Raw genomic sequence first — 21449 nt, forward strand, 5'->3', positions numbered from 1 at the left:
GGAATGCATGGCCTAACAATCCAGGTATTGATTGAGTAGCGGCATTTAAATCAGAACGGGAGATAGTATATCTCTGAGAAGTGATAGGTGCAGAAAACAGCTCAGCATCAAACTGGGGATTTAGGGATGTGGGTTCAAAGTAAGGAAGGGAGGCTAAGAAGAACCTCTAAGAGAAGGTAATGCCCCCAAGCTGAAAGTGGGGTAACCCGCCTTAATTCGCGATGACAAGGTGGGAGGGGAGCGAGTTTTAGGCGGGTATCTCAGAAAAGGTATGTGGGTGTTGTAGGAGAGGACCAGGGGTGACCCGTGGCTACATGCTGCATCGATAAAGCCAGGACCCTGGGTCGGGGTCCGAAGCTCCTAGTCTGGGAATGCCCAGCTTGAGCTCGCGGGAAGAAGGCACCTCCGCCAAAGGGCCCTGGTCCTCAGGCCTGAACTCTTCAGGCAGGAGGGTCCCCGAGACGGGGCCTGGAACGCGACTAGTGATGCAGGGCCTCAGGAGGGGTCTCGGACTCACGCATCAAAGTGCTGAAGGCCACGACGCCGAGCAGACCCTGCAGGAAGATGCCAAAACTGTGCATGAGCGCGCCGCTCTCGCAGCGGCCCGCCCCGGACGCGACGGTGGAGGGCGGCCCGCCCGGCAGTCCGCGGCTCACGTTCCCAGCGGGGCCCTGCATGGCGGGCCTGGCGGAGGGACGCCAGGCGCCCCGGCCCGCACGGCCTCACTGCCTGCGGGGGCCGCGCCACCGACCCCAGAGCCGGGAACCCGGAGTCCAAGCCGGGAGCCGGTACCTCCGGCCCGCGGCCCCCACGGCGCCGCGCGTAACCCGACGTCTGAGATCGCAGCGCCTGATTGGCCCTTCCCGGCGTGGGGCGGGCCTCTGCCGCTCCTGCACTCCCCATCGAGGGGTGGGGCCCCGACCGGACGAGGGGTCGGGGTTGTGAGTCCCAACTACAGGTAAGACAGGCCAGGTGCGCCCGCTGAGCAGACCCTAGAGCAGAGATCGGAGAGCGATCCCTGGGACTCCGAGCGTCAGGGCAGGAAGGCAGGAGCAGGGACAGTCTGTGACTAAATTCTTTTTCCCAACAAGATAAATCCCTCATACCCTGCAGAATTTATTAAAAGTACTCCTGGCTTCCACCCTCAGATTCCAATTCAGTAGTTCTGAGGCAGGGCCGAATAATCTGCATTTTCAGCAAGCGGCCTCTATTTTTCTGAAGCAGGTGGTTGAGGAAAACAATCCAAGACTCTGCACAAAGGCATAAACTTCCCAATCCAGACGTTCAGCGTCCTTCTACTTTCCTTTTTAGTACCAATATCCTGACAGGGGTCAACTTACAGTCACCAATCAGGCCCTAGTCGACGTTTTTCTTTGCTAATTGTAATTTAAATGATCATTTCAATCGAATTGCCTTCACTTAGAAATATACAAGGTTTATACTGAAAATATGTGAATATATCCCTATCTTTATTTGAACGTGACTCATAAAAGAAAGTCAACTTGTTGATATTTGCGAGTCCCAACACCTCCCTCCACACATGTATCCTTATTCCTGCCTAACCTTTTCTGGCTTCTTGGAATCTACTTTCTACCTCTAGGAGGGTCTCTAGTCCTTGTTTCCTTATCTACCCTACCCAGTCTCCTCTGGTTTCTCTCTAGACACCTCTTGATGGTGCTCCCTGACCTTCCTGCTACATCCACTTAATGCTACTGTACACATGGCATTACACATGCCAGTAGACATCGGGCTACATTTATGGGGCAATAAATACCCTATCTAGGGAAATTTAAGATAGCCACCAAGACATTCCAATTACATAAAAGGGTTAAATGCTATACAAAAGCTTTCTTGGTTAACTGGGCTATTTACCTGATTATCCAGAGAACAAAAATGCTATTGGCTCCGTAGAGCATATTCTCCAGTCCTTCTCTTAAAACTCAATTTCATACCTCTGTGCCTTTACACAGCATTTTCACTGCATGGAATACTATTCCCTTTTCCCTGCTCCATGAACTGCTACTCATGCTTCAGCCTGACCACCCTCTCCACACTGCACTTCTACATTACCTTGTGTGTGCTACTCCACTAGAACTTTTCAGACTTAAGTTAGACGGCAGTACACGGTTCTCTCATAGCTGAGTGTGAGCGAGCCTTCTGAGGGCAGGAACTAGTTTTTATTCACCGTTGAAGCCAACATAATTGCCTGGCACAGAGAACATGCAACGAAGTGTGTTTTAATTAAATTGAAATTTTAATTTATAAAATTTAAAACTCTCCACAAGTATTAACCATGGGAGCATACAGAAAATCAGGTGAAGAAAATAAATAGGTGAGGGAAATTTGCATTATTGTCTTTAAGTCTAAGAAGGTCTCTTAAGGGGATGCTCAACAGTTACAGTCCACGTTCAGACAGAACCCAACAAGAGAAGTACATAAAGCAGAAGAGACTGTGGTTGGGCATAAGACTATTAATTGCTTAAAGACACAGACAGATCAAGGAAAATTTGCACATAGAGCTGAAAGATGAAGTTTTTGACAAAGCACTGCTCTGCACATCCAGATGTGGAGGAATCCTTAATCCCATTTCTGTTGTTACAATGGCAAATATATTGGAACAAGAAGCAGTCTTCAGAGATCAGGAGCAGAGTCTCCAATGTCAGGAGCAAAGCCACTGTGGGGACATTCTGCTCTTTCTACCTTTCCTGAACTGCAATAGAACAAAAAAGCACCTTAATCTGGAGAGAGAAAGAAAAAAAAGAGACAGCAGGAGAGGGGAGAGAATTCTGGAAAGGTTCCTTTTATTAAAGTAAGAAGGAATTTTCTCCTCCATTCACAGGTAATTCTTTGAGGCCCCACTGAAAGTTTTTTGAAGGATTTACTCTGGCCAAGATGCCTTCTTGCTGTCAAATGAAGATAAACATAGCTAAAGACCTGTTTTAATTTTCTCACAATCACTTAAAACTGCCATAATATACAAGTTTATATACACTTTTATTTACAAAAAAAAACCAACACAAAAAAACCCCCCAAAAAACCAAAAAAAACCACACAAAATATTCATCCAAAAGTTACTTTTTAATCCCTTGAAATATCATCAAACTTGGTGGAAGTTTTTTTTAATAGGTATTCTTGTGCATATTTCTCCTTATACTTTATCCTCAATGCATAACTTTTAAAATTGAGAAAAACAGCAAGCAGGAAGGATACAATGCAATATGCATTTCATTTTGTTCCAAACAAGCAGCTTAAAAAAACGGGGGAGGGGGGAACATACATTAAACAAAGTGCATTAGTTCCAATGAGTTAGTATTAGAAAGAGGCCCAAGGACAGTGCTGGAACCAGCCAGAAGTCCCATCCTGGCAGGCCTCTGATTGTCTTTAGAAAATACTCAACCCAAGAAAGGAAGAAAGGGAAAGAAATGAGCACTTTAAAATCGCAAGAGAAACACACAAACTGTACTTCCCTAGGCTTCTTGCAAAACCACCATAAATCATCCGCTTTGGGACTTGATTTGCCCCCAAAGCTTACCCTTATCCTTTCAACATTGTTTGCCATCTCGATTCTGCCAAGCTAGGCATGCAGTTAGATTGAAAAAAACCACGTAGAAGCCCTTAGGACTGAGCTCCCACAGATCCTGAGAATAGGCACCCCGCATCAGCAACGGTGGCTTCATTTCTCATCAGTATCATCCTTTGTCTCCCATGGCTCAGGACTGCACTTGACTGCTGGTGTTGAAGACTTTTCAGCACGGCTGTGGCTTGTTTCCCTTTTTAAACAGTCCTTTGTGATAGGCCATAGCACCAGGACAGGACAGACCCAAAAAGTGTGTTATCAGAAAGACATAAGGGGAGGGAGTTTTAGGCCTACTTCTCCATTCCCCCATCATCTACTCCTGGTTTTACTGGTTCTTGTGAAAATAGACTTCTGAAACACCAGAACCAAGAAAAATCAATCTCCAGTGTATTTACCACCCAACATCTTCTATACCTTTGCCCCTAAGGCAGCCCTCATAAACAAATCTACCTGTGTGATCTGGAACAAGCACTGAGGAAACCCCAAGTGAGCAGGTTTGGAACCAGACCCGTTCAGACTGCGCTTTGAGCTTACAACTCTTTTGCCCAAACTCCAAGTCCATAGATGACTTATTTGGATAAATTCAAATTTCCAAAGTATGCACATTCTCACACAATGGGTGGGAATCAGCAAAATTCACTAGCAAAACATTGTAAAGTGAATAAAGTCAAGGAAGAATTATAATTGCATGAATATAATTGATTATTTTTGGTTTTGCAGGAGGCTCCGTCTTACAGTTTCTGAGCCTACACCATCACCATGACACACGGTTCCTTACAGTGGACCCAGGACCAAAGACATTCAAATTTTAAAAGGGGTTACCGAGTCCCCACCAAAATTTATACTTCATTTGTTAGTGACATCTTCTCCTTCATCTTCATAAAGCCAACCATTAACACAGAGCACTTTTGAACTTACACACATGAAACATCCCCAATATACAGGACCAGAGTTCAAACCCAGTGTGTGTTTCCATTGTTGAGGCTAAGCTCCTAACAACCCTTTCAGAGCTTCTGAGGGCATCAATCAAATCAGTAAATGGTGTCTAGAATATAACAGTCTTTGGTGATAGGTGCCAAGTAAATGTAAGTGCCTGTGAGTTTTTCTAATGTCCACATCTAGATAAATCTTACCTACTGTTAAACAATTCCCTGATGTTTTCTGTATCCCCTAGAAATAATTTTTGGTTTAAGAGAGAGGAATGATTCTGAGTCCTATGCTAAGGCCTCCTAAAGCTTTTAATCTGTATTGAGATACCATATTAGTGACTGAATTGGTACAAGAGAGTGAGTAAAATGTATTCAAGTTCTTGGGAAGCTTTGGTCCAATGCCCTTTTTCTTACAGTGAGAATTTTACTTCCAGAAAAGGCATATAAAGGCCAAGTTCTGAACTGGTTTCTATGTTTGCCTCTATCATATTCAATAAATATAGAGGGTGCCAAAAAANTGGGATCCGAACCGGGGCCCTCTGGCATCCCAAGCCTGTTCTCGACCATAGCGCCACTCAGCCGGCCCCAGACTTAACTCTTGACTAAAGATGACAAAACTTGTAAAAGGGCCCAGAAGCTGGGCTGGTATGGCAGTATATAAGGACTAAAGCCACTTGCTTTGCGTAAGGAAGGATCAAAGTGCCTTCACCCATTTTTTTTCTGCCTTCATTTATGAAAGATATTTCTCACTGGATACAGAATCCTAGATTGACAAGTTTTTACGTTCAGCACTTTAAAGATGTTGTTCCATTGTTTTCTGGCTTGATTTGATGAAAAATCTGTATCAGTTCTTGTGTTTTATTTTCCTGTATGTAATATCTTTTTTCCTCTCATTTTTTCACAATTTTCTTTTTTATCATTGTTTTCCAGCAATTTGACTATGTGGCTTAGTGTGATTTTGTGTTTATCCTACTTGGGATTTATTAAGCTTCTTGGTTCTCCGTGTTTATAGTTTTCATCAACTTTGGAAAATATTCAGCCATTGGTTTTCAAATATTTTTTCTGCCCTTCTTTCTCCCATGTCTTCTAGAAATCCAATTACATGTTGGGTCTTTGATCGTTTCCCATGAGCCACTGAGGCTCTGTTCATTTTTCTTTTCCTTTTTCTTCTCTCTGTGCTTCAATTTGAGAAGCTTCTGTTGTTATATTTTCAAGCTTGCTAATTTATTCTTTCGTAGAGGCTTCTTTTCTGTTAAGTCCATCCAGTGAATTTTTCAGAAGCTGTATTCTCAGTTACAGACGTTCTATTTGGTTCACTTTTGTATCTCCCACCGTGCTCCTCGTTATGCTCCATTTTTTCTTTCAAACCTTCAGCATTGTTATTGTTGCTGCTGTAAAGTCCTTTTCTGGTGATTCTATCATCTCTTTAATTTCTCAGTCTATTTATATTCACGGACTTTTCCCCTGATTATAGGTCACAATTTCCTGCTTCTTCACATGTCTAGTAATTTTTTACTAGAAGCTATATATTATGATTGCTACATTGTTAAGTATTTGGGCTTTATTGTCTTCCTATAATGAGTATTGAGCTTTGTTTGGGTAAGCAGTTAAGTTTGTAGAACAGCTTGATCACTTCAAGGTTTTTTTCTTTTTGTCTTTTAAATCAATTTTAAGGCATAATTTACATACCAAAAATGCACCCATATTAAACATACAATTCACTGAATTTTGAGAAATGTGTACACAGATGTAAACCTCATTACAATCAAGATACAGTAATTTCCAGGGCCGGCCGAGTGGCTCAGTTGGTTAAGAGCTGGCTTGGGATGCCAGAGGACCCCGGTTTTAGATCCCACATATGAGGNGATTGACTTCTGCAATTACAAGAGGTGCTCAAAGTGGTTACCATCAGCATCCAGACATTTCTGATTATGGTGAACTACTGCTTCAGTAACGTTGATCGAAGTGTCCACTTGTATACATTTTTTTTGGCACCCCCCGGTATTTACCAAGGAGCCCATCTTTTCCCGAGATTGGTAACTATCCTTCCGTGACTTCATATATCTATCATGTAGATGCTAGAAGCCACCTACATTGCTAAAGAAAGGCAGGTATGGTAAAAGCCACCATTAATGCATTCCCTGCATTAGCCACTTCAACTCTGCTTCAATTGAGAAGGATGAAGATAGTTTACAAAGGAAAATAGCATAGCTCCCAGAAGCCAAAAAAATAGTCAATATATCAGAGCAAATCTTCATGTGCAGTAAAACGTTTCCCTAATACATTAACACAGCAGTAATAGGTTAAATTAGTCAGCCAACTTCAAGGTCCAGGAGGATGATATAGTCCATTCACCTGTTTCCAAGCATGTCAATTCAGGATCAAAAATGGATCATGGAAAACTTTCTGACTTCAGGCAGGCTGTAGGGCCAGGTAAAGGTGAAATTCAGACAAATGCAGTGCTTCACAATGCACCTCTCATAAATTTAAGAGTTGGTACCTTTAAAAAACAATGTTCAGCACCTATGTGCAATATACAAACATTTTGCCCCAACATGGTAAGCTAGTAACAGGCTTAAATCTGGTTCAGAATCACAGGAATCAGACTGTCAATGCTGTTCAGCCCAGCGCCAGCAACTTGATGAGGCAAATGGAGTCTAAATTTTATACTTAAAAAAACAATGCCTGGTGCCAAATTCCCAAACAAGTATTCTTATGTAATATCTGGGAGTGGGGGCTGGGGGTATATAATTCTTCTTTAATGAAGCTGGCCTTAAATGAGAAGGCCCTGATTTTTCTATCTAAGTCTATACAGACAGAGACTACTTAGCGCCATTTGTTTCATCTTTTAGGCACTTTTCACCCTTTACTTGTGAAAGGAGATGTTCTAAGTTCTATGGTTTCTAGAGAAGTCAAAAGAGAGTCAATATAACATATTCATTGTTGCATTTGGTAAATTCCCTCTTATAGAAAATAAATCTCATTTCCCTAAATAAGGTAACAATGTTAATTAATTCCAAAAATTTTTTGTTCCACTGATCTTCAAGGAACCCTCTTTGTCTTGGTGCCTTGAGTGCTGAGCTCTCAGGAAATTGTATTATTCAAGATACATCCCCTCTAAAGTCTATCTGCTTAATGCTAATTGTTCAAAAGCATCTTATATATGCTTCTCTTCTACGGGCATAGAAGTAATCAAATTTTTAAAAGTTGGGTGTCTGAATAAGTTCAAACATGTAACTTTTACTTAAATGAAGCTTCTCTCCAGGTATATCTGGTAGTAGTCTAAGCAAAGAGTTGATGTTTCAATGGTTTGCTTGGAGGGCTTTAGTTAAGGTGGTTCATAAATTACCCAACAAAGAGAGGACCCACGCTACAGAGCATTTGCCAATGTCCACAAAAACAGGTGGGGTGAGGGAACAAAAAGGAAAAAAGCCACCATCAGTTTACACTTGAAATAATATTAGCTTATATCTATACAGCTGTCTAGAATTTGCCCAGTTTGCTGTTTTAAAACATTTTCAAATCTTGGAGGGGAATGATTCTATTATAAATTTGCAGGTGAGTAGGATAATATTTAAAAATACACTCAGCAAAGCAAATCATTTAAAGGAAGCCATCTATGCATCTTTTCTTCATTCCTCATGGCTGGAACAGTACAGCAAATGCTGTTCTATAATAGCTAGCAGCACAATCCTAAGTGAATATCACCTGTCATTTCTCATGTCAACTTGAGCTGGGTCAAAAGAAACATCTAAAAGAAAACCGAGTTACTGAGTGGGAATCCTCATACTGCAGATTACATTCAATTTAAAGGTTTAACCAATGAAAACTATAAACGTGACTAGGCAAAGTGGTTTCCAGAATCCCCTAACCACCTTTTAACCTTTATCCAGCCGCTGAGGACACAGTTACAGAAACTCCATGCTATGCCTCAACCCCAAACACGTTTTCTCTGTTGTGCTTCTACACTACTTACCTGGAGACACAGAGAAAGAAGGGAAAATGGACTTAACTGTGAGTCCAAGGAATACCTACTGATTTTTACCCAAAGTAAGGACTCTAGAGATGAAACAGTTAGAGAAACAACTGTAAACACAAAATAAAAGCCACTGAAGCCCTTCTGAAAACTAATGGGGAGAGGGCAATTAATCTGAAATACCAACAACCTTTGAGATACTTCTTCAAACAGGTAGCCCAAGCTGGGTCAAGAAGGAAAATGATGACAGTAGAGTTCTTAGATCAGGTAGGCCAGTTAAGGAATTGGTGTAAGTGCTCACACAATGTTTTCAAGAAAGCTAACAGTGTTTTTTCCCTCCAACTTCTGTCATAGTTTTAGTGTTCATGTGGCTTAAAAATGGCATCATACAAAAAACCTCATACATGGCTGTAAGCTCAATTAGCAACAGAGGTAGTAAACAAAGGAACTCCTAAGAATAAGATTTTAAACTGGATCAAAGTGTGACTGAACATTCAAAACCCTAGAGCCATGTAATCATCCCCAAAATGAACTGTTTTAATTTAAAAAGCTCAAAAACACAATGATAGTGAAGCACTGATGTGCCTTAGGCACAGTCCCAAATCAGCACTGACTTAAAGCTATGTCCTCTCTTTCCAAGAAAGAGAAAGCAGAGAACAAAGTTTATTCCTACAATGGGAAGGGACAGAACAAAAAGAAAACAACCAAAAGGGTGCTTTCCAGCAGCCTATTCTTCTTCGTTTTTCGGCCACGCCACTGGAAATGCTTATTCTTCTTATATCATCAGTCTTTTCTTCACAACCTTTATTTTTTAAAAACTGCAATCGGCTGAACGAGAGATGCCCACATTTCCACTGGCAGGAGAGCAACTTCTGTGCAGTTTTTGCTTCCTTGGTGTGGGTCCTCCTTCCCTGAAAGTGCAAAGAGAGCAAGCCTACACCTGCAGGGCCCAGAGCCCCAGGACTGTTTCAGCTCCACATGTAGAGCAGGCGAAGGATTTGCTGCATTTGTGCTTCGTAGATACAGCTCACTTTGGTTGTCCTTCTCAGTTGGCAAACTGCTCATAAAAAGCAAACTTGATCCTCTCTATGTGATGGCAAAGTTTAATGGCAGGGCCCAATTTTAAGTCCATGCACTCTTGAACAGTGGGAAGGGTGAGGAGCAGCAGGGCCTGCCCATCAATTTCCTGTTAAAGCATAAAATACAAATTATCTATGATGTGCACATGAATGGCAGCGCAATCATGACTGCCCCCATTAACTTTGGCTTTGTCAAAATCAGAGTCCCTGTGCTTTTCTTTCATTACTTTCCCCCTTTGAGTAAGTATCACACATTTCCTTTGAAATGCCTCTCATAGTCCCTCATACTAATTAATTTTCAGAATTAATAACAAAGTTTTACCAAGGATAAGAATCCATTCTATAGTTTCTGCTCTGCAGAAATTTAGTAAACTAGAAAAAATGGGATTGCAATGATAACCTGCTTCAACTATAGAGGAAGTCAGATAAGTAACTTTATGACATATTTGTACTCCTAAAAATGGAACTAAAATAATTTTTTTTCTTTTGCATAGAATTATTTTTCCTAAGACTTACAAATAAATTGCTATTACTACATCCATAGTCCTTTGCTAAAGAAATTTATTACTAAAAAGGGAAGATCTTGATGATTACCTGGTCTAGGAATATTCTTGCTAATGGAGCACAGTCCGTGGATCTGATGAACCGCACAACATCGGCCACGCTCCACTTCAGGGGGTTACTGTCCAGGTGAAGCCTTTCAGCAACTTCAATCCTTATTTCCTTCATTCCCCACAACAAAATCAAAGCAAATGGTATAAGAGCTATTTTATTCTAAAAAAGTCACTCTATATAAATTCATAACCCCTCTAGGCAGGATTTAAAGTGGTTTTATGACATGGTTTCTCCAGGAAAGGCAGCAAAGGCCCATACACACTAGGTACTCAGGGAATTGCTGTCTTATAATAAGAAATACCAATGGGGAAGAATGTATGTCAAAGTTTCAGCGGAAACAATTTAGGCAATTTAACAGAGGAAAAATCATTTTTAAATCTCTCATTTGTTCCTTGGTCTATTTCAACTCACTCTCTGTCAGGGTGCTAAAGTGAATGGGGTGATATTTCCAATGAGAGAAGGCTTAGCTAAATTATCAGGAGAAATCATTTATTGCTTCTGTTCATAGATCATATTTAAAAAGCAACCCAGTTTTAAAACACTAACTGCCATTCTTTAGTGCGTATGTATATGTACATATATGTATATGTTAAATATACTAAACACAATGGTTTAACCAGAATCAAAAGGATATATTTCTATGAAACCATTATATTTCTATAAAACCATACATATCATGGAAAATATTACAAAGTCAGTTCTCCCTAAACTAAATGACAAGTCTACAAATAAACTCACAATGAAACATTCTTTAAATTAAAACAAGCAGCCACTCTGAGACCTTCCTCCTGATAAGTAGTTGACCTCCAAATAATCCTTGAAACACAAGTAAATCACCGAATTTGGAATCATTTAAAAAGAGATCCAGGAAATTCAACTGAAGCCTGTATTAAAATAAGTGGAATGCCAATATCATTAACAATTAGATTCTACAGGGAAACTCAAGAGAAAGAAAAGAGAAGAGAAGAGAAGAGAAGAGAAGAGAAGAGAAGAGAAGAGAAGAGAAGAGAAGAGAAGAGAAGAGAAGAGAAGAGAAGAGAAAAGANAGAGAAGAGAAGAGAAGAGAAGAGAAGAGAAGAGAAGAGAAGAGAAGAGAAGAGAAGAGAAGAGAAGAGAAGAGAAGAGAAGAGAAGAGAAGAGAAAAGACAGTGTATTTTTTAAATGGGTACCTTTGGTGAAGGAGGTTTATTCTCATCATCAGAAAATGAAAATGTGCGAAGCTCTCTTTTTCTCCTTTGTCTGTCTGGAGGCATCGATGTGGATATCTCACTTTGGGTGGGAGAGGAGGAACATGACTTTTTCTCTGACATTTCTGACTCTTCCTGTAGCTCATCCTGCTGCTCAGATGTACTGCCCTCACTTAGGGAGTCGTCATCTCCTTCATCTGGGTCATCCTCATCTTCACCCCCACTTCCCTAGAGGAAAAGGAGAGGTCTCATTGAAACTCAGGACAAACCAATTCTGGGGCCACAAAACCATCTTGTATTGGCCAGAGATCTGAATTAGAAAGATCTACAGGTATTCTTTCTGAGTCTGTATTGTAAAGCAATGATCTCTTGGCTTCTAGACGTTATAGGCCCATCAGATCTCGTACCTGGGGAGAGCCCGCCGGGGTATTATCAACAGATGCAGAAGAGCGCTTCTTCTTATGAACAAAAACATTTTTCCGCCTCTTTCTCCTCTTACTGGCTTTTTTCAGAGCACATGCTAAGTTACTATGCCCACCAGGTGGCCTCCCAATTCTTTTACTTTTCTTCTTTCCATAATAGTGTGCTAAATGTGAATGATAAAGAAAAATCAAGTCGTTTCATTATTTTTATACACCTCAAACTACAGGAGATTCTATATTAGCACAGCAGAAAACAGGTACACTGTATTTGATTCAAGTATAAATTCCAGACAGCAGAGTACTCTTAATTGTACAGATCTCAAATATACTGTTTGATTGTACTGACAGAGGCATAAACCTGAATAATCCTTCCCAATCAGGACACAGAGTACCTCCATCAACCTAGAAAGTCCCCAGGGGTCCCTTCCTAGTCAGTCCCCCTCATCAGAAGCAACCCTTATTCTGTTTTCCATCACTATGCGTTAGTTTTGCCTCATCTATGGAACCATGCAATAGGTACTTTACGTGCAAGGATTCTTTCCCTCACCATGTTTTTTAGCTTCACCTTTGCTGTTGTGTGCATGAGTGGCTCATTCCGTCATATTGGTGAATAGCACTCCACTGTATGAATATGCCAGTTTATCTGTTCTCCTGTTGATGGGCACCTGGGCTGTTTCCAGGTTTGAACCATTAGTAAGTTGCAATGAACATTCTGGTACCAGGCTGTTAGTGGACATGTTTCCATTTTCCTTGGATAAATATCTAGGAATGGAATTGTTGGATCATATGATAGATGTATGATTAATTTTTAGAGAACCTCAGTTTCCCAAAAGGGTTGTATAATTTTCTTTTCTTTGATTTGGGGAATTGGGGAAGGGAACAGCGTTGAGGAATCAGGGCCGTCACCAGCCACTCATGGCAGCCCAGCTCCAGGTCGAGCTGTTGTTCACCATCTTAGCTGTACAGGGCGCAGCGTCACTGGCCCATGTGGGACCTGAACCTGCAGCCCTGCTGCTCAGAGCTCCGGCTCCCAAGCCAACTCTTAACCAACTGAGCCACTCAGCCGGCCCCAAGGGTTGTATAATTTTACACTCCCACCAGCAATGTATGAAAGATGTAGGTGTCCTACACCTTGGCCAGAATGAGATTGTCAGTCTTTTTCATTTTAGCCAATCTAGTGGGTATACAGTAATTTCTTATTGTACTTTAAATTTGCATTTCCTGGTTCTTCCTGTGCCACCTGGGCCAGCACCATGGTGAAGCTGAGCAAAGGGGCCAAGCAGAAGCTGCAGCAGCTCTTCAAGGGCAGCCAGTTTGCCATTAGATGGGGCTTTATTCCTCTCATGATTTACCTGGGATTTAAGAGGGGTGCAAGTCCTGGAATGTCTGAACCCATTGTTTTGAGCTTACTCTGGGGATAAAGGACTATTTGGTCATCTGGATTTGGAAGCAATCAGTGGACATTAACAACATGGAAGGTATGTGCTCTGGCTGGGTAAGAGATGGGACATGGTTCAGATGTTCACCAACTGAATGGCACGGGGCTCTTCTCACATGCATCTGTGCCATTCACATGCAGAGTGGAACCTCTCCTGACTTATTTATGATAGACTGTATCAAAATAAATGTTTTCAAAAATGTTAAAAACAATTTGCATTTCCCTGATAACTAATGACATTGAGCATTTTATCATGTGCTTATTGGCCATTTGCATATCTTTTCCTGTGAAGTGTCTATTCAAGTCTTACTCATTTTTTATTTCTTTCATTTTTTGAGATATAATTCAATTAACATAAAATCCATCATTTTAAAGTGTACATATTCAGTGGTTTTTAGTATACTCACTGTGTTACTGTGTTGTACAACCATCACCACAATCTTTTTTTTTTTTTTTTAAGATATTTAGTGGGGAATTGAGGGATGGGAACAGCGCTGGGGAATTGGGGGAAGGGGAACAGACAAGTTGCTGTCCTTTTGTTCTTCAGTCTAGTTGTGGAGGACGTTGNTCTTATACGGCGAGTATATAACAAACTCTGTATTTTGAGTGGAAATGTTAGGGGGTCGTCTTATACGCCCAGTCGTCTTATACGCCGGCAAATACGGTAGGTTGCCCAAGGGCACTACAAGGCAGAAGCAGAAAAGGAAGCCAGGTCAGGCTGGTTCCAGAGCCAGGGATCCTGCTATTTTTAACCACCTGTAAAACTCTTCCAACACGACTTCATCTTCATGCAAATATTATACAAATTGCAAGGGATTTTAAACAGATCATTAAAGCAGTAGAGGCTTGATAGGCTCCTATAGGGCAACACTTGACAAACAGATATTTAAAACGCTAAAAAATGCATTTCATTAAATTATTCTACAATTCAGATTGTCCCTTAATTCAGACAACACTCTCGCCTTGATTTTATTCCAAGTTAATGAAGTCTGATGATAATGGAGATCGCCATTATGAATGAACGTTACAAGATAAATCAGCATTTAGAAAACCTGAAGTTTCTAAAAATAAAGACCCCTAACCAGCCCCCATGCTATAATGTTGGCCATACTCTTCCTCCGTGGGCACAGTACCAGCCTGGGACAGAAAAGGGATGTTCTCTCTTTGCCTTGGCTGGCATTCCGGAAGAAGGAAAGGAAACCAACATTTATTGAGTGTGTTGGGTGCCAGGCCCAGAGACAGGCGCCTTCACTCATGAGCTGCAGCTCCAAATCAGCCATCACTGGGTTTCATTATTTTACCAGGAAGAGGTGGTCACTGAGTGAAAATTTACTGGGGAACAGGGCATTTACAGGATCTCAACATATCACCACCACCACCACCACAGAGATAATTTATTAACTGCAAAGGAGAAAATGTGCCTTTATAATGGTGAGATCTAGAGACCTCCCCACTAGGCGCAATAATTGACCTTATTATCACTTGTAGTGGGATTGCTTGATGTCACGTGCCTCCTGGTGCGATGTAATATGAAGCACACAGCACTGCTTATGGATTGTTCTTGCTGTAAAAAAGGCTATTGGAATCTAATAGCTCCTCCAGACCAAATTCAGGAAACACCGGGGTCAGCAAAACAGCTCAAACATCACAGGAAAACACCCAGACAACTCCAGAATATGAGACGCTGTACATGACAACCGGCCAGGACTCTTTAAAAAGGCAATGTCATNTCCTCCACAACTAGACTGAAGAACAATAGGACAGCAACTTGTCTGTTCCCCTTCCCCGATTCCCCAATGCTATTCCCCTCCCCAAAGTCCCCCAATAAAAATCTAAAAAAAAAAAAGAAACTCATTTAACTATGTAAGTTTCGCTCTATTTCTGGGTCCTTTATTTGGTCCCATTACTCTTTTTGACTGTTCTCTCATCAATACCCAACTCTTGATTACTATAACTTTACGGTAAAACTTGAAGTCAGAAAGAAGAAGTCCTCCAATTTTCTTCTTTGTTTTCAGGGTTATTTTGACTTTTCTAGAAGCTTTGCATTTTCATATGAATTTTAGAATATATAGATAATTCCAAAATGAAACACATACATTCTAGCTCTGAATTATATATTAAAGCAATATCAAAATATAATGTAATTTTTTGAAAAAAATGAATTCTAAAGGATATATATCCATTTCATATCACTCAAATTACTAATTGGGAAAAATTATAAAGACTCTCTCCTAGTATCTAAGCTAATTTCAACTATATCATTGTGAAAAATAAATGCAGACAAAAAGCATTAGAAAATCCACATATCTTTCAAAGGCTCAAAGTGCTATAGTTATATATACACTTATATGAATACTATATTTCACTTACCTACTAATAATTGCAATTTTATTTTGGCAATTTGCTAAACTAAGAATCTAACACAATAATAAGCTAAGACAATTCCTGCCCTTAAGGAGTTTACAATCCAATAAATAGAAATAGAAATAAGGTTAGACTCGCATATGATTTTGTGATTAAAAAGCTCATCATGCTAAATGTGGACCTTGGACAGCAATATCAGCAGCGTCTGGGAGCTTTTTGGGAGTGTAGAGACTTGGGACCCAGATCTACGAATCAGAACCTCCATTTAACAAGATCCTCAGTTGATCTGCATGCATAATAAAGTTTAAGAGGCAGAATTAGAGAGCCCTAAAAGCAATGTTCAGATATAACAAGGTGAAATCCTCCTCTGTATTAATTTTCCCAAGTGACATCAGAGTTTATAGGATTTAAGGAAAGGTAGAATCAGAATTTTGTGTTTGGATAACAATGGCTTGACAAAGTTCTAAATTGGAAATCTCATCCTGTATGATTTGTTTTTTTGTTGCAGTTTCACAAGAGGAGATAAGCAATGAGAAGGAATAGGTGTTATAACAATTCACAATGAGGTCCAAAACTACCCCCTCCTGCTATCTGCACCTCTCAGCCAGTGTGGCTCCTTTGCTGTCTCACAGACACTAAGCATGTTCCTGCCTCAGACTCTTGCTGATCCTTACCTAGAACTGATTCTCACCCTATGTCTGCAAAGCTGGCTCTCTGGCTTCCTTCAGGAAGACTTCCTTGACCACCTGACCACCTGTACGAAGAGCATCCCACCTCCTAGCCTTCCTCACTCCCTACTTTGCTTGCTCATCTTACTTCATTTTTATCCACAGTTCTTATCTCTCTCTATTCGTTCACTTGTTTACTACCTGTCTCCCACATTAAAAAGTAAACTCAGTGAGGACAGGAACTCTTTTTCCTTACTATTACATTCCAATGCTAGAACAATGACAACATACAGTACACACATAATAAATACTTGAGGATTGTAGCAATGAATTACATATCCTAATAGGTGCCATAGCTAATTTATATACATGTTATATATAAAAGTTGGCAAAATCTGGCTCATGACCTGTTTTGGCATGGCCCTCAAGCTAAGAATGGTTTTTAGATTTTTAAAAGGTTTTTTAAAAAGTGAAAAAACAAAAAAAGAATATGCAACAGAGATTATATGATCCACAGCCTAAGATGTTTATTATCTGGATCTTCACAGAAGTTTGTGTACCTCTGCTATATGTGATTGTCTGCAAAATAAACATTTTTCAGTAAATAAAGTATGGTCAGCTGTGATAGTTAACAAATTTGAAAAAGATGACTCACTATATTTGGTCTTCGTAAGTACAGAGCAGTTCTCAGAACACTTATCCAGAACCATCCGTGGACCGAATAGGTTAGGACAGCACTCCAGTTTGATACAGGTCTGCCGGCAGAATTCAGTCACCCGATCTGCTGTTTTCACTATCTCAACAGTAGCCCGATAACTCTTCCCTTTGTATCTGCCATTGGAACACATCAGATACCAAGTTTATCAGACTAATGATTACCCAGAGAAAAATCAAGTATATTAACAGACCTAAAAACAATAGATTTCATGCATTTTGTACTTAAATCAAATTTATCATCTAGTAAGCTATGACAACTAAAAACTGTTATTTAAATGAGCAAAATAAGGTTTTTGCGTTCTGTTCCTAAGTTTAAGGTATTCAAATAGCAACTTCTACGCTAACTACTAAAAGAAAGTGACTTTAAGTCTTTCTTTACCCTAGGGCAGTGATCCTAAGAGTGTGGTCCCTGTACCAATATAACCTGCCAACTATCATCCATCCTTGACAAGATCAGGTCAGAAAACAAGAGTAAATGTTTATAAACTGTCACAGTAATTTGAAAAAGTAGTTTTATGTCTCTTAAATCTAATTTAAAAATCGTTCTTGTATTTTATGCATTTTAAATTTCCCATTTCTTGTGCTTTTTACCATATCTTATAAAGGCATTGGAAACTTAAAAAAGAAAACAAACTAGCTCCTTTACACTTTGTGAGGAGTGAAAAATATAACTATTGCATTGTTTTGTACATCTGAAACTAATAAAAAGATTTTTTAAAAAATAGGTCCTTTGGCACAAATAACTGAAGAAGCACTGCCCAAGGAAACATAAGTATTCTAATATTATCCATGGAAGAATTGATTTTGTGACTTGCTGAGGATGAATATGCATCAAGGGCAGAGGAGCCTACTCACTTGGCTTTTAGGACTTCCCCACATCCATGCCACACAGAGTCTTTATCCAGCTGCAGCTCCCGAAGGACACGACTAGGTTTATAGGCTGCATTGATAAGTAAAGTGAGGACCTGAGTTCCGTTTTTAAAGCAAAAAGTAGGGTTGGGAAGGAGAAAAACAGACCATTAGAATCTCGCTATCCCCTAGCACGTCATTTAGGAGATTAATTCTAGTCATATTAATTAACAAAATAATAATACTGGAGATATGACAGCTGACCAAAATTACAAATAAGAGAGTAACTAGACCCTCTTAAATATTCAAAGCATTTTTAGATAGAAATAGGTACCATTAACTTAAAATTACTCTAGTATATGCCTCCAAATCTTTTCCGTCATAGTACACACAGAAAATTGTATTTGTTTGGGACACTGTGTAGACAGCTGAGCCTTCTTGTGGCTGGAGAAAGTCTGACCCAGAAGCTCCAGCCTCCCCAGACCCTGTTGCCACCCTAGGGGATGAAAAGTTCAGTACTCGTCACATATGTTACCCTCAGTGTGGCACCCTGGCTGGGAAGCTCTGCAAATCCAGCAGATGTGTAGCTTTATCACGGTCCTGGGTTACACAGTCTCTCAGTCATAGACTGACTATTCTCAAATTCACTCTTGCAGAGTTCTCATGTAGTCTCTGACAGAAGACCTTTCTACACTGATGGAGGTGAACTTGCTATATAAAGAGCTGCTTAGGTGAATGTTCCCTGGGGAGGGGAGAAATAAGTGTGTGCCCAGTTCATTGTCCAACATAATAAAAATTAATCACTTATGATAAAACCTAGAGTTGTCACATCTATGGCATGCAGATAGATCCGTGTATGAATAAGTCTATGAGAATGCTATGAAATTTCCAACTTCTTTTGCTCTAGTCCAGAACCTTACCTCTCTGAGGACCAGAACACAGTTCCCAGGTCCTACACACTGAGGCAGCTCAGCAATTCTTCCTTTGTTAAGATATGGCCCTGAGAAGCAACGGTGGTTGAAGTATATCTTTGGACAGCAATATTTTCCATTAATTATAACTGGGAAATTAAGAGAAACAAATAATCAGAACAGAGTCATTTTCCACTCCTTTTCAAAGGCGAATTACTTTGGGCGGGGGAGCTGGGAAACAAGCATAGCAATCATTTCATAAAGTTAGGAATTATATCTTTTGAAGCTTAACATGTTGTCTGAGAGTGCCCTTGAAATACTTACATAAACTATTACAGAGCTTATCCCTCTGCTGAAATCAAAAGATGTCCTGAATTACGTGTAACTCCTGAGTTAATGTAACACTGTTCCAGAGCCATATATTTCTCAATAAAGGAAGTGGAGGACCTATGATGATTCCTGACAACTAACTATTCAATAATCTATTTTGGAATTATTTCTGGGGAATGATAATATTATCCAGAACTATAGTTTGTCCCCTTAATCCACTAAACCTGTATGTATGATGGCAACCTTCGATGATATGGGAGCCCTCCTGTTTCTGGGATTCCTTAGAGGGCTGAAAGTATGCTGTGATCATAACTTTAAATTCTTTAAGTACTGTGGGCTACAACTGGGCCTCAAGACCCCTCTCTATCTGCTTTTCTGTATGAATACCGTACTTCAATATGATGGGTTTTTTTTAACCCCTTCACATAGTGATTGGCAATTCAGCTAATGAATGTAAAAAATTCACAGACACTAAAACATTTCATATTCATATCAAGCAGGGAGAAACTCTTCTGATGGATACTGCCCTGTTAATCCAACATTAAGTAAAGGAGATGTGTGTGTACACTGCCCACTGCTGATAAAACCCTGAAGTACATAACGTTTACTCTAATTAATGTAGTCTTAGCACAGTGGTTAGCATGTCGGCACCCACTTCTCTATTTGAACTCTGCCACCCAGATGGCCCTTTTCAAGATTAAGGCTCCCTGCTGCTGGGAATGTTGGAAGTTTATACTCTTCAGTTGTAAATCCATCCTGGAATTACCCACAGCCCAGGACTGCCCTCAGGAGGAGAGCCATCCTGCTGAAGGTCCCACCCTTTGTGAGGTGGGGAGGGAGCAGCAGCCTACTTCCAATAACTGACCAATGAAGGAGTACCAAGGTGTGTACACCACACCTCAATTAGGGACGACTCCAAGTGGCTATGCCAGTTCCAAGGCTCCCTGGAAGAAACTTCTGTTACAACTGCACTGTGGCTCAACTACTCCCTCTGTCTAGTGCTGCTTCCTTTACCCCTCCCAGGAGCTGGTTCCAAAAGCACTGCTCAATGAGACTCCTACATATAAATATCAGTCTCAGATTCTGTTTCCAAGGTAACCTGACCTATTACAAAACCCAAACCAAAAAGAATTTGGCTGTGGTCATGTGGGAGATATTAATGTCTTAATTCTGTAGTTTTAGTAGGTATTAGAATGGCCAGTAATACATAAAAAAACAAGGCGTTACACAGTCCTGATCCTCTATGTATAAGTCATATAATGAAAAGGGACTGGGTAGAAGAGACAAAAAGTGCAGGTTTTGAATTTGAGAAAGATTTGAGTTCCATTTCTGACCCTTCTACTCTTAAGTTGTTTGACCTCTCTAAGCTTTGGTTTTTTTCTTTTCTAGGCATTTACTAAATACCATCGAAATGCCTAACCTATACTATTGTAGAATACACACAGCCAAGATGCCAAGCATTATACAACCAGCAAAGGGGGTCCAGAGTAGCTCCAGGGAGAGATCGCTGGACAAAAGGTTTGGGCCTCCAGAAAGGATCCTTGTCTCGCTCATCAGGCATTGACTCTGGGACAATCTGTTTTCCAGTGCTTTATTTTTTAAATTGTGAAATATACAGAGGGTGCCCCCAAAAAATGTATACACATTTTAAAAAAGGAAAAAACTGTAATAAAATTGTAATAATATATACTGATAACAAAAGATGAATACAAGTCATGGGTATACATTTTTTTGGCACTCCAGGTATATACAAAGTATGTATATCATAAAAAGGGTTTAAAGAAGAATAAACACCTACCTCTCAACCACCTCACCTAAGAAAGAGCACTGCCTGGAAAGCGTCAGGCTCTTTACCTAAACCCGGGGATAATAATATTGACTTCCAGAGATCTTGCCACCCAGTAAGTGATCAGTAAAGAATCGCTACAATTATTACAAATGCACAGAGATATCAGCCTAAAGATAATTATTAAACTAAACTTATTATTAAACTAAACTCAGACAATTATAACTCTTTACAATCACAATTAAGAGATCCCCTCTATGAAGCTACAGCCTATAAATCAAATGTATTGTTTAAGTTATTTTTAGATATAGTCCTTTAAAGGAAACTAAAGGTCCTCTTTTCCCTAAGATTGCATGAACTTATACCTGAGTCTGTGGTGTTCAGCTCCTGATTCTTCAGGCCCTCATGGACAGTCCTCGAGGATGGTATTCTGGGTCAAGAAAATGTAACGAAATAGTGAGATAATCCTTAAGGTTAGTAAGGTGTGAGGGTTAGAGGGTTAGTTTCCTTCAAATCTAAGAAGAAAGCAAATATGGCAGATTGCAAAATCTGTAACAGAAGGTCCTTCCTTAATCATACTATTTTTTTTTAATAATTGTTT

At 40.2% G+C, this 21449-nt stretch overlaps 3 protein-coding genes across 3 annotated transcripts in view; 1 reads left to right on the top strand and 2 right to left on the bottom strand.

Moving 5' to 3' along the window:
• The window catches only part of STIMATE (STIM activating enhancer), a 60863-nt gene extending 60049 nt beyond the window's left edge, over positions 1-814 (bottom strand). Inside the window, exon 1 of the mRNA XM_019633952.1 lies at positions 518-814. Coding sequence (XP_019489497.1) covers positions 518-677 — 160 coding nt within the window. The 5' untranslated portion in view covers positions 678-814. The remainder of the gene's footprint in view (positions 1-517) is intronic.
• Positions 815-8998: 8184 nt separating this feature from the next.
• Positions 8999-21449, bottom strand: part of SFMBT1 (Scm like with four mbt domains 1) — a 122983-nt gene continuing 110532 nt past the window's right edge. Inside the window, exons 13-20 of the mRNA XM_019633953.1 lie at positions 21214-21278; positions 18742-18881; positions 17828-17937; positions 16911-17086; positions 11771-11949; positions 11346-11591; positions 10156-10284; positions 8999-9668 (exon numbers count right to left, since the gene is read on the bottom strand). Of these exons, the coding sequence (XP_019489498.1) occupies positions 9528-9668; positions 10156-10284; positions 11346-11591; positions 11771-11949; positions 16911-17086; positions 17828-17937; positions 18742-18881; positions 21214-21278 (1186 nt within the window). The 3' untranslated portion in view covers positions 8999-9527. The remainder of the gene's footprint in view (positions 9669-10155; positions 10285-11345; positions 11592-11770; positions 11950-16910; positions 17087-17827; positions 17938-18741; positions 18882-21213; positions 21279-21449) is intronic.
• On the top strand, positions 12942-13212 carry LOC109377575 (mitochondrial import receptor subunit TOM7 homolog). Its single transcript, XM_019633972.1, has one exon. The coding sequence runs from the start codon at positions 13039-13041 to the stop codon at positions 13204-13206; it is 168 nt and encodes a 55-aa protein (XP_019489517.1). The 5' UTR covers positions 12942-13038; the 3' UTR covers positions 13207-13212.

The sequence above is a fragment of the Hipposideros armiger genome, unplaced genomic scaffold, assembly GCF_001890085.2.
Source record: "Hipposideros armiger isolate ML-2016 unplaced genomic scaffold, ASM189008v1 scaffold_1453, whole genome shotgun sequence".
NCBI lineage: Eukaryota > Metazoa > Chordata > Mammalia > Chiroptera > Hipposideridae > Hipposideros > Hipposideros armiger.